Source organism: Macaca fascicularis, chromosome 1 (assembly GCF_037993035.2).
Source record: "Macaca fascicularis isolate 582-1 chromosome 1, T2T-MFA8v1.1".
Classification (NCBI taxonomy): domain Eukaryota; kingdom Metazoa; phylum Chordata; class Mammalia; order Primates; family Cercopithecidae; genus Macaca; species Macaca fascicularis.
The window spans coordinates 25,605,076-25,619,313 of record NC_088375.1 but is presented as its reverse complement, the minus strand read 5'-3'; the positions used below and the strand labels follow the sequence as shown (position 1 = coordinate 25,619,313).

General features: G+C 37.1%; 1 protein-coding gene across 20 annotated transcripts in view; it reads right to left on the bottom strand.

The window, feature by feature from the left end:
* The window catches only part of DCAF6 (DDB1 and CUL4 associated factor 6), a 142,034-nt gene that overhangs the window by 124,410 nt on the left and 3,386 nt on the right, over positions 1-14,238 (bottom strand). For all 20 annotated transcript variants that reach the window (XR_012419202.1, XR_012419194.1, XM_074004441.1 and 17 more), the window contains exon 2: positions 1,646-1,707. Coding sequence is in view for 6 of the 20 variants with exons in the window: in XM_005539888.5 (XP_005539945.3) it covers positions 1,646-1,707 (62 nt within the window). In the remaining 14 variants the exon portion in view is untranslated. The remainder of the gene's footprint in view (positions 1-1,645; positions 1,708-14,238) is intronic.

Sequence of the window (14,238 nt, the reverse complement as noted above, 5' to 3'; positions counted from 1 at the left end):
TGGTGACAGAGCAAGACCCCATGTCAAAAAAAAAAAATAATAATTAATCTAACACATAATATACTCTGTCTCGCCAATGAATAATTCATAAAGCGCCACATATGTTTCGGGCATTCCTGTTGATACTAAATTTAAAAAATAAATTTGTGAAGGTATTTTCTTGGTCTAGTATGCCAGGGCACAGGGGCAAAAGTGTAGACTATGAACAAATAAATTGGTTTGTTAATCATAATGCCAGATAGTAAACACATAAATAAAATGAGAAGGTAAGCTTTACAGGTTAAGTGGGAGAAGAGAATTCTAGGTATAAGGCATAAAATATACAAGGCAGAGGTGTCTTTGGATCATCTTTTCAACAAATAACAATAAAAAGATATTTTAAAACAAGAAAATATGGACTATATATTAGATAATACTGAGAAAATAAATATTACTAAATTACATAAGGGCATTTTGGTTATATAAGAAAATGTCAATTGCTTTTTAGGCTTACATATAGGGGTAAAATAATATATCTTCAGCAAGGCGGATCTTCAGCAAGGTGCATGGGGGAAGAAAATAAAATAGAAAAGAAAATATGGCAAAATCTTGCTAATTACTAAGTCTAGGTGACAAGTACATTAAGAGTACATTTGAAATTTTTATAGTAAAAATTGAAAAGAGTTCTGTTTTGGATCTGCAAAATTTGGGATACCTATTAGACATGCAACTGGACATGTTAAGTAGACAGCTGGATATATAAACTCTGGGATGAGGCAGAAGTCATGTTTTCTTTTTTCTTTTTTTTTTTTTTAGCCATGGGACTAGAGAAGGTCACTTTGAGCTGGAGAGAAAAGAGGGTGGGAGGTACTAGGACAGAGTCTTTGTGCAACCAACATGTGAAGGACCATAAGTGGTGGAGTCAGCTGAGACACAGAAGATGTAGCAAGTCAATGGATCGGAATAGGAAGAAAACCAAGAGACTCTGGTGTTAGCAAAAGCCAAGAGAAAAAGTATTTCAAAAAAGAGGATATGGGTCAGGCACGGTGGCTCACGCCTATGATCCCAGTACTCTGGGAGGCCGAGACAGGCGGATCACGAGGTCAGGAGATGGAGACCATCCTGGCTAACACGGTGAAACCCCATCTCTACTAAAAAATACAAAAAAATTAGCTGGGCTTGGTGGCAGGCGCCTGTAGTCCCAGCTACTCAGGAGGCTGAGGCAGGAGAACGGCCGTGAACCCGGGAGACAGAGCTTGCAGTGAGCCGAGATCGCGCCACTGCACTCCAGCCTGGGCAACAGAGCGAGACTCTGTCCCCAAAAAAAAAAAGAAAGAAAAAAAAAAAAGAGGATATGTTTGAGCGATATGTCTAAAGTTTCTAAGAAGTGACCACTACATTTGGTGACATGAAGTCACAAAGGCAGTTTCAGCACAGTGAATGAGATGGAAGTCCTTCCATAATATAAGAAAACTCATCTGCACTTTAAAAAATCTTGCATACACTCTTCTAAATTCAAAATTTAATTTTATATTTTAATGTAAAACTTTACTCTCCCATTTTATTATAGTCACAGTCCTTTCTGGGAGGATTGGGACATTTCATCAAACACTTAAAAACACTTAGTATCAAAGCCCTTCAGAGTTGAGAATTAACAATTACTTACACAGCCATCATGCACATTAAGGGTTGCTTCAAGTTTTAATCTTTGGATAAATTCTCTTCTTCCTGTTTAAAAAGAAAGAACAAATTAAATAAATCACACAATTTGTTGCTGAGAAAAATATAACGTTGAAATTAGGAGCCTAGGATCTGGCATGAAAAGTAAATTCAAGCTCTAATTTCAGCTCCACCATTTATAAACTGAGTGATACTGGGCAATTTAACCTCCTCCTAAGACTTACTTTCCTCATTAGAATACCTCTACCTCATGCAGTTTTTTGTTTGTTTGTTTGTTTGTTGACACACAGTTTCGCTCTGTCGCCCAGGCTGGAATCTCAGCTCACTGCAACCTCTTCCTCCCAGGTTCAAGCAATTCCCCTTCCTCAGCCTCCCGAGTGGCTGGGATCACAGGCACGCAGTACTATGCCCAGCTAATTTCTGTATTTTCAATAGAGACGGGATTTCACCATGTAGGCCAGGCTGGTCTCAAACTCCTGACCTCAAGTGATCCACCCACATCAGCCTCCCAAAGTGCTAGGATTATGGGTGTGAGCCACCGCGCTCAGCCTGTACTTATAAGAACAAAATCATTCAAAGACAGAAAGGGCTTAGCACGGTATCTGGACCACAACAGACACTCATACATTTCTTCATTCATTCAACAAATACTTATTGAGTACTCACTCTGTATCAGGTAAAGTACATTTTACAGTGGTAAAACAAAAAGATTTCTGCCTGCTTATGAGAGGAGAAAAACAATAAACAACCGGTATAAGTGCTATAAGTTAGTATAGTGCTATGTGGAAAAATAAAGCAGGAAAAAGAGATACAAGATGACTGGAGGTAGGGAGTAAGGTTTTTAATTTTAAATAGGATGGCAAACAGCAATAGTAAGTACCAACTATTTTTAAACATTTCTCAATTTCAGAAATGTTAAAGTTAACATTACAATGATGAAATCTGGCATTAAAAATCAGCATAAATATCCATCAATAGCAGACTAGTTTAAATATTGCAAAAACAGAGTAAGTTCCTTCTTTGAAAAAGAGAAATCTGTCCCTTTAAGGAATGAATCATCTTTACCAAACACAGATCAAAAAACATGTTTGTTCAGAAGCTGTAATGAAGGAAGGCTGAATTTACAACAAAGAACAATAATTAAGTAACCAGGCTGATGAGATCTCTCATAAAATTAAATCTGCCTATACTTTCTGTATATTGTCACAAAGGGCAGATTTCTCTATTGCACTTTCTTGCCATTCCATGTCAAAGTCAAGAGCTTCTTGAAGCCAGGATTTGTTTTACTTCTTTCTCCATGTTATTTAACTAGTAAGACGGCTAGGTAAAGGATAAACATATAGGTTAAAAAATAATTATGGATAATTATGGGGGCTTTTATTTTGGGGAGGGAGATGCTCTACAGTTTCTAAATTTACTGGAATAAAACCACCTAGTGAAATTTAGTAAAGTGTTTTCATGAAGTAGGTTGTACTTTAGATAATTAACTTTTCTTTTTTTTTTTTTTTGAGACGGAGTCTCGCTGTGTCTCCCAGGCTGGAGTGCAGTGGCGTGATTTTGGCTCACTGCAAGCTCCGCCTCCCGGGTTCACGCCATTCTCCCGCCTCAGCCTCCCAAGTAGCTGAGACTACAGGCGCCCGCCACCACGCCTGGCTAGTTTTTTGTATTTTTAGTAGAGACGGGGTTTCACCATGTTAGCCAGGATAGTCTCGATCTCCTGACCTCGTGATCCACCCGCCTCGGCCTCCCAAAGTGCTGGGATTACAGGCTTGAGCCACCGCGCCCGGCCTAGATAATTAACTTTTCAAATCTGATTTTCGCTTGTAAAAAGATTCTAACTTCAGTAAAAAAGATAAATTTTTAAAAACTCATTTCCTTTTGGCCAAAGGATTGGTAATCTCATTGAGTTATAGGAGTTAAGAAACAAAGTATTCAAATTAACAATATAACAACAATTAAAACTCACTAAAATATTAAAGTATTGGAAACTTTTTTGTCAAAATTTTAAAACCTGGGTTTGAAAACATAGCTCTAGCCATTTCAGTCTGGAGAAAATGGTGGCAGAACATAAGAATAGAAGATAAAGTAAGCTGTTTTAGCAAGAACTCTTATATATGACATTTGTACATTAGAACATGTATAGAGGCATAATACATTGTGGTTAGATAGCTTTTGAATGACATTTTTATATATGACTTTGGAGATAAAATTTATTGCATCGTCCAGACATCTCATAAAGTGTGCTTCTAGAGCAAACTAGCAAAAACATCCACTACCCTTTTAGTAATTAAACGTAATACCAAGAAATAGAAGCTAAAAGCCAGCATAAAATAAGAACGGTACCTTAATAAAACTGAGCCTCCTCAAATTAAAATAAAAATAAACTCACATCTGAATGCATTAAAAGCTGTGAAGGGTCTCGCCTATTTGCAAGGTAACCAATTGGACTGCTACCTTTCTTGGATGCTAGCAAAAGACAACAGACTCCTAAGTCAGAGGCAAAAAATTTTACTACTCATGTACGGCAAGTAGCACGAGCTTTAGGTTCACACTGGTTCCTTTTGTCTTCCAAGTCCCATAGTGCAACTTGGAGAGGCCTGGGTAGATGCTGTGCATGCAATGGGTTTTAATCACAGCTGAGGAATCTTGAACTGTGGGAACCCAAATCTTATATCAAGCAAACCTGCCTGACCTTTATCCCTAACGAGACATTGTTAAACTGAACAACAAACTTGTCTTTGGCTCAAGAGGCTCTCAGTACTCCAGTGTTGGGTGCAAATATATATTTAGAATTGTTATATATTCCAAGGCTATTCACTATATAAACCTCACTGAAAAGATAGTCCAGAACAAAACGATTAGTGCCTCTGCTCCCAAGATGTTCAGAAATCCAAAGAGGTATCTAGAATCTTCTACCAAGAATTACGCACTTGTTATGGATGAACTCACCATTGTGGCTTCCAACTCAAATCTTTCTGTACCTCAAGGTGCCTCTTATAATTCTGTCTCTACTCTGGCATTCTTTCTATGTTAATAGGTTACAAACTCCGTAAGAACACTGCTTTGTTCACCCATGTATTCCAAATACCTAACACAGTGCCTGCCACAAAGTGTGCGTTCAATATACATTTGCTGAATCAGTGAATAAACGACTGGGATCATGATATTCATTCTGTTCTAGAATCTGTATTACCACTCAATAACACATGGTGATGGCTGGGCGTGGTGGCTCACACCTATAATCCCAGTACTTTGGGAGGCCGAGGTGGGTGGATCACCTGAAGTCAGGAATTCAGGACCAGCCTGACCAACATGTCGAAACCCCATCTCTACTAAAAATATAAAAATTAGCTGGGTGTGGTGACGGGCACCTGTAGTCCCAGCTACTTGGGAGGTTGAGGTAGGAGAATCACTTGAACCTGGGAGGCAGAGGCTGCAGCGAGCCGAGATCGTGCCACTGTACTCCAGCCTGGGCAACAGAGTGAGACTCCGTCTCAAAAAAATAAAATAAAATAACACATAGTGAACATATTTCAATGGCAATAAATATACAGCTATTCCTCATTTTTAATGGTTGTGTAATCATTAAACCATTGTATAAATTACAACTTTGTAATTTGTTTATTCACATACCTATCTCCTTTACTAGACTAGCTGAGAATTAATTATCACTTATAGAGATGGTTGGGGCAAGAAATGTTGGAATTAGGTTTAAACATCTGACTTGAACATCCTACACTTACACTGGGCAAAACTTATTTTCACAGCGCCTTAGTTCTTACTTGGGGGTGACAAGTTCTACCAAGCAGAGACAAAACACAGAATAATTTCATCCTTGGCACAGCACAGGACAGATGACTGATAGTTAAGAGATTTAGAGATCCAGATATGAGAGGCTCAGCAATCACCAAACAAATACAGTGTAAAAAGGTCTCACCATGGCAACATTATAATCAGACTGTCTGAAATCAAAGTGAAAGAGTGAATCCTAAAAATGGCAAGAGAAAAAAAACATCTAAAAACAGTTAAAAAAAAAAAAAAAAAAAAAGGACTAAGAAAGTGGTTATATAATATTAAAGAGACCAACTCAGCAAGAATATATAACAATTCTAAATATACATTTGTACCCAACACTGGAGTACTGACAGTCATAAAACAAATATTACTAGACCTAAAGAAAGAGATACACTGCAACACAATAGTGGGAAACTTCAACATCCCACTTACAGCATTAGACAGATCATCTAGACAAATAATCAGCAAAGAAACACTGGACTTAAACTGGACTTTAGACCAAATGGGCTTAACAGACATTTACAAAACATTCTAAACAACTGCAGAATATACAATATTCTCGTCAGCATATGGAACATTCTCCAAGACAGACCATATGTTAAGCCACAAAACAAAGTCTCAACAAATTTTTTTAAACTGAAATCATATCAAGTGCCTTCTCACATAACAGCAGAATAAAACTAGAAATCAATACCAACAGAAACTTTACAAACCATACAAATACACAGAAATTAAACAACATGCTCCTGAATGACAATAGGGTCAATGAAGAAATTAAGACAGAAATTTAAAAAAATTTTTTTGAAACAAACGAAAATGGAAATACAACACACCAAACCTGTGGATACAGCAAAAGCAGTGCTAAGAAGAACACAGCAATAAATTTCCACAACAAAAAGTGGAAAGATTACAAATTAATAATCTAAGAACGCACCTCGAGGAACTAGAAAAGCAAGAACAAACCAAACCCAAAACTAGCAGAAGAAAATAAATAAAGATCAGAGCAGAACCAAATGAAATATGGACTAAAAAAAAAACAAAAAAACACAAAAGGTCAATGAAATGAAAAGCTGGTTCTTCAAAGAGATAAAAAGAATTGATAAACCACTAGCCAGACTAACCAAGAAAAGAAGGGAGAAGAGACAAAATCAGAAATGAAAAAGGAGACATTACAACTGATTCCACAGAAGTACAAAGATTAACATAGACTATAATGAACTTTATACTCATAAACTAGAAAACCTACAGGAAACAGATACATTCCCAGAAAAACACAACCTACCAAGATTGAACCAGGAAGAACTAGAAAATCTGAATAGACCAGTAATGAGCAGCAAGAATTAATCAGTAATTTTTACAATTTCCCAGCAAAGAAAAGCCCAGTACCAGATGGCTTCACAGTTAAATTCTACCCAATGTACAAAGAAGAAGTAATATCAATACTCCTGAGACTATTCCAAAATATCAAGGACAGGCCCCTCCCTAACATATTCTATAAGGCCATTAATCACCCTGATAACAAAACCAAAGAAGGACACAAAACAAAGGATACAGAATAAAAAGAAAACTACAAACTAATGAACACAAATGCAAAAATCCTCAACGAAATACTGGCAAACCAAATCCAACACCAAATCAAAAAGATAACACACAATGATCAAGTGGGTTTTATACCGGGAACGCAAGGATGGGTCAACATACGCAAATCAATAAATGTGATACACCATATCAACAGAATGAAGGACAAAAACCATACGATCATCTTAATAGATGTGAAAAAAGCATTTAATAAAATTCAACGTCCCTTCATAAGAAAAACCCACAGTAAACTAGGCACAGAAAGATCATACCTCAAAATAATAAAGGCCATATATGATAAACCTGTAACTAACATGATACTGAATAGGGAAAAGTTGAAAGCATTCCTTTAAGAACTGGAAGAAAACAAGGATGCCTACTCTTCAATATAGTATGCCACTCTTCAATATAGTATTGGAAGTCCTAACCAGAGCAATTAGGCAAGAGAATGAAACAAAAGACATCAAAATTATAAAGGAAGGAGTCAAATTATCCCTGTTTAATGATGATATCATCTTATATCTAGAAAAACCTAAAGACTCCACACAAAACTCTTAAATTTGGTAAATGAATTCAGTAAACTTACAAGATACAAAATCAACATACAAAAATTAGTAGTGTTTCTACACACCAATAATGATTCAAGATGAAAATCAAATCAAGAACACAATCCCATTTACAATAGCTACAAAAAACAAAAAAAAGGCCAGGTGTGGTAGCTCACGCCTGTAATCCCAGCACTTTGGGAGGCCAAGGCGGGTAGATGACGAGGTCAAGAGATTGAGACCATCTGGCCAACATGGTGAAACCCTGTCTCTACTAAAAATACACACACACACAAAAATTAGCTGGGCATGGTGGCGCACACCTGTAGTCCCAGCTACTCCGGTGGCTAAGGCAGGAGAGTCGCTTGAACCTGGGAGGCGGAGGTTGTAGTGAGCCAAGATTACGCCACTGCACTCCAGCCTGGGTGACAGAGTGAGACTCCATCTCAAAAAGAAAAAAGGAAATTATAAAACACACACACACACCCACCCACAGACGCACACACAAACTAGGAATATATTTAACCAGAAGTAAAAAAAAAAAAAATCCCTACAAGGAGAACTACAAAACACTGCTAAAAGAAATTATACATAACACAAATGGAAAAACATCCCATGATCATTGGATATTCAGAAGAATATCATTAAAATGACCATACTGTACAAAGCAACCTACAGATTCAATACAATCCCTATAAAAATACCAAGATAATTTTTTGCAAAATTAGAAAAAACAATCCTAAAATTCATATGGAACCAAAAAGGAGCCCCAATAGCCAAAGCAATGCTGAGCAAAAAGAATAAAGCTGGAGGCATCACATTACCTGACTTCAAACTATATTACAAGACTATACTAACCAGAACAGCAGGTTACTGGTATAAAAATAAGACACACAGGTCAATGGAACAGAATAGAGAACCCAGAAATAAAGTCACATACTTGCAGCCAACTGATGTTTGACAAAGCTGACAAGAACATATATTGTGGAAAGGAAACCCTCTTCAATCAGTGGTACTGAGAAAGATATCCATACGCAGAGGAATGCAATTGAACGTCTCTCACCAATACATAAAAATCAACTCAAGGTGGATTAAAGACAAAAACGTAAGACCTAAAACTATAAAGATACCAGAAAACAGACAAATGGGACTCAATTAAACTAAAAAGCTTCTGCACGGCAGAAGAAATAATCAACAGAATGAAGAGACAACCAACCCTGTTGAATGACAGAAAATATTTGCAAATTATTCATCCAATAGGGGACTAACACCCAGACTATACAAGGAACTCAAACAATTCAACAACCAAAAAAATCTAACTATCCTATTAAAAAGTAGGCAAAAGAGATGAATAGACATTTTTCAAAAGCATATACCCAACAGGTATATGAAAAAATGCTTAACATTACCAATCATAAGAGAAATGCAAATCAAAGCCACAATGGGCTATCATCTTATCCTAGTCAGAATGGCTTTTATTAAAAAGACAATGTTGGTTATCATGTGAAAAAAAGGGAACTCTTACACACCATTGGTGGGAATGCAAATTAGTACAGCCTCTATGGAAAACAGTATGGAGATTTCTCCAAGAATTAAAAATAGAACTACCTTTCCATCCAGCAATCCCACTACTAGGTTTTTACAAAAAAGAAAAGAAATTAATATATCTAAAAGATATGTGCACCAGTATGTTTACTGCAGCACTATTCACAACAGCAAAGATATGGAATCAACCTAAGTGTCCATCAATGGATGAACAGGTAAAAAAAAATGTAGTATATATACACAATGGAGTAACATTCAGCCATAAGAAGGAATGAAATCAGGCCGGGAGTGGTGGCTTACCCCTGTAATCCCAGCACTTTGGGAGGCCAACGTGGGCGGATCACGAGGTCGGGGATCGAAGCTAACACCGTGAAACCCCGTCTCTACTGAAGATACAAAAAAAAAATTAGCTGGGCATGGTGGCGGGCGCCTGTAGTTCCAGCTACTCGGGAGGCTGAGGCAGGAGAATGGCATGAACCTGGGAGGTGGAGCCTGTAGTGAGCTGAGATCTCACCACTGCACTACAGCCTGGGCGACAGAGCGAGACTCCATCTCAAAAAAAAAAAAAAAAGAATGAAATCATGTCATATACAGCAACGTGGATGGAACTGGAGGTCATTATCTTAGGTTAAACAAGCGAGGCACACAAAGACAAGTATGACATGTTCTGACTCATCAGCGTGTGCTAAACAAATGTGTTCACATGGATGCAGAGAGTGGAATGATACAGAATGGAGTGGAAGAATGAGGAGGTGGGAGGATATTACTTAATGGATACAAAGAACGTTATTCGGGTGATGGATACCCTAAAAGCCCTCACTTGACTACAGCACAATCTACGCATGTAACAAAATTGCATATGTACCCATAAATTTGTACAAATAAAAAGTAAAAATAAATAAAAACATTATCTAAAATAACATTAAAAATATGAAACATTTAAGGATAAACCTAACACCAAAAGTATAAATCACTGCTGAGAGAATCAAAGAATGCTTAATACATGGAGACAAACCAGAACCATAGATGAGAAGATTCACTATTGTAAACATGTCAGTTCTCCCTGAAATAATATATAGATTCAACACAAAATCCCAAGTCTTATTGTAGAAATTGACAAGCTGGTTCTAAAAATTTTTATGGAAATGGAAAGGGTTCAGAATAGCCAGGATAACTATAAATTCTTTTTAAAAGACCAAGTTTTGGCCAGGCGCCGTGGCTCACGCCTGTAATCCCAGCACTCTGGGAAGCCAAGGCGGGCAGATCACAAAGTCAGGAGATCGAGACCATCCTGGCTAACACGGTGAAACCCCATCTCTACTAAAAAACACAAAAAAATTAGCCGGGCGTGGCGGCAGGTGCCTGTAGTCCGGTAGTCCCAGCTACTCGGGAGGCTGAAGCAGGAGAATGGTGTGAACCCAGGAGGCGGAGCTTGTAGTGAGCCACTGCACTCCAGCACTCTAGCCTGGGCGACAGAGAGAGACTATCTCAAAAAAAAAACAAGTTTAAAGTATCACACTAGCTGATTTCAATCCTCGGTATAAAGACAAGAAGCTAGATCGATGGAATGTGGCTAAGAAATTGACGTATACATTTATGGTCAATTGATTTTCAACAAAGGGAAAAAGGTAGTCTTTTCACACACACTGTTGGATCAATTGCACATTAATATGCAAAGAAATGAAACTTGACTCTTACAACATATATAAAACTTAACTCGAAATTGTTCACAGACCTAAATGCAAGAGGTAAAAAGAGAAAATCTCCAGGAAAAAAAAAGTAAAAATCTTTGTTACCTTGGTTTAGGTAAAGATTCTTAGATAGGACATAAAAAGTATGATCTATAAAAGAACCTGTTAAAAAAAAAAGACACAAACTGAGAGAAAGTATTTGTAAAATACATATCTGATTAAGGACTTGTTATTTAAATAATTCTAGAATTCTTACAATATTAAAAAGTAAACCTGAACATTTACCAGACTATAAAATAAATAAAACAGAAATAAAAGCCACGAAAAGATACTCAACATCACTAATCATTAGAGAAACGCAAATTAAAGGCCAGACGCGGTGGCTCATGCCTGTAATCCCAGCACTTTGGGAGGCCAAAGTGGGCGGATCACCTGAGGTCGGGAGTTCAAGACCAGGCTGACCAACATGGAGAAACCCCATCTCTACTAAAAATACAACATTAGCTGGGTATGGTGGCGCATGCCTGTAATCCCAGCTACTTGGGAGGCTGAGGCAGAAGAATCTCTTGAACCCAGAAGGCGGAGGTTGTAGTAAGCCAAGATCACTCCGTTGCACTCCAACCTGGAGCGAAACTCCGTCTCAAAAACAAAAAAAGAGAAATGCAAATTAAAACAACAATGATATATTTCTACACACCTACCATGAAGGCTACAATTAGGAAGACTCATTACACCAAATGCTGATGACAATGTAGAGCAATTGGAACCCTCATATACTGCTGGTGGGAATGCAGTACGGTAGAATTACTTTGGAAGACAGTCTGGAAGTTTCTTATAAAGTTAAACATACTTACCATACAACTCAGCAATCCCACAGTAGATATCTACCCAAGAAAATTTAAAAGTGTTCAACCCTAGTTATTTTTTCCAAGATGTACATGAAGGTTCACTATTTACATTTTCTGTTAGCCATCAGCAGTGTTTAAAAAACAATTTTTTTAATCTCCTTCAAGTACTTGTGGAAGCCTACCCACCTTAAACCTGAAGCGACATTAAATTACAATTATAAGAACTACACACCATCTAGAACAATTTTCCAAACCTCAAGCTGAGACTCATTAGTGCATATTCCACCAGCTCAATACCAACAGTTTTAAGAATATGAAAAAAAAACAGAATGCATCCCATCTAGTAAGGCTTATATATACATCTAGAGAATCCTTTATTTTCGTTGTGTATATCACAGGTTGCCACATAAATGTATTTTTATCAGGGATCGTTTTAAAAACATTTTTAAAACACTGACCTAAAGCATACCTGTAACATAAGCTCTATGCTACCAGAAGCTTCTAAACCTTCTAAGCACTTATAACTTCATTCATCCTATTTTAGGAAGCAATGAAACCCACAGTACAGCTATCACAGTGTCTATGGTTGTTATGATTGCTAATATGCCTTTGGTGTCTTGCCTTAAGGAATTATCAATATACTCTATCTCATGTTGGTCACAATTGACTGTCATTTTCCAATACTAAAATCATACATTTTTCAGCTTTCATTGAAATTTCAACACTAAAGAAACAAAATACAAATATTCCACTAATTTTTTCCCAATGGCTAAAAAAACGAGGCAAAAGTCAGAAGTTACTAATCTTCATATAATAAATATACTGTAACTTGGCAACATATTATGAAGAACCTGGTAATCTAGAATGCAGATGTATTCAAGATGCACTAAAGAGTAATCTACACGCAAAATTATTCATTTCAATACACACTGACTCTAATGATATTCAAAGGACATTGACTTCATAAACCCCTTACAGAAAGATGAGATTCAATCTCCACTAAAAAATTGTCACTGGCTGCCTAATCATAATTTACACATTTTACACATTATAATAAACTCCCTCGAAAAGTACCCTAAAATTACTTTTTTATCAATTGCTATCTTTTAATTTAGAAGTGTTAGAAAGTTGTAGGAGTGTCTGTCCAAAAGGAAAGAAATGTGAGTAGAAACCAGCAATGTGTTGAAATAATAGTTTATTAACGATGTTTATCTTTATAAAACTGTATATATATGGGAAAATAACATCTGTGTGGCTAATAAATCACTGATTTCCAAAAGCACTACTCTACAACTAGTATGGAGTAATTTGAGAAACTATTACATTTAAACATTTAAACCTACAAGTACCTCTGACTTTGATAATTATTCTTTAAAAAAAAAAAAATTCCAGGAGGCTGAAGTGGGAGGATGGCCTTGAGCCCAGGAGGTGGAGGCTGTAGTTAGTCATGATGGTGCCATTGCACTCCAGCCTGGGGGACAGAGCAAGACCCTGCCTCACCCTGCCCCCTGCTTCCTGCCAAAAAGAAAGAATCCTACATTGAAATTTAGACCAGGCTCACAAAGATTAAAAACCCTGGCTTATCCTTGAAATCCATGCTAGTCTAAAACAACACTCTATTGGCCCAGGTGAATCTTGTGGTTTTGCCAGCTCTAAGTAAACACATCTTTTAATCACAAACAACATATTCTCATTCCCACAACATAACAGGAAGTTTGGTGAACTGTAATTTTCTTTGATGGGAAGAAAGGAGGTAATTAATCAGTTTATGTAAAATCAATTACAAAGTTTGAATACTACCATTGAAAGGGCACATGCTATGGTGAAATAACTGGAAATGTAAAAGCTACAAGAAAAATCTATCCATTTGTTCTATCCCAATTTTACTATTTAGCAGTAATTCACTGCTAAAAATTTGTAGAAATACAAATAATGAAAACGTATCAGAAAAATACTTAAATCTACAACCCTGTAGATAGATAATCATGATGTTTAAATATTAAAGTCTTAAAGAAAGGAATCTATTTCCTTAGGAAAATCCTAACTTGGAATTTGACTTTTAAAAGGAAGGCTTTATAAGTGTACCATATTTTATTATTTATTTATGACACAGAGTTTCCCTCTGTCACCCAGGCTGGAGTGCAGTGGCACGATCTTGGCTCACTGCAACCTCCACCTCCAGGGTTCAAGCTATTCTCCTGCTTCTGCCTCCCAAGGAGCTAAGACTACAGGCGTACGCCACCACGCCCGGCTAATTTTTGTATTTTTAGTAGAGACTGGGGCTTCACCATGTTGGCCAGGCTGATCTTGAACTCCTGACCTCTAGTGATCTACCCGCCTTGGCCTCCCAAAAGTGCTGGGATTACAGGCGTAAGCCACCGCACCCAGCCAAGAGTACTATACTTTAAAAAGTCATTTTATCGCCACACACAAGAAAAGATGGTACTTATGTGACGTGATGGATATGTTAACTAACTTGATTGTATATGAAGTTATTAAGTTGTACACCTTAAATATAACAATTTTTAATTGTCAATTATATCCCAATAAAACTGGGAGGGAAAGTCATTTTTTTTA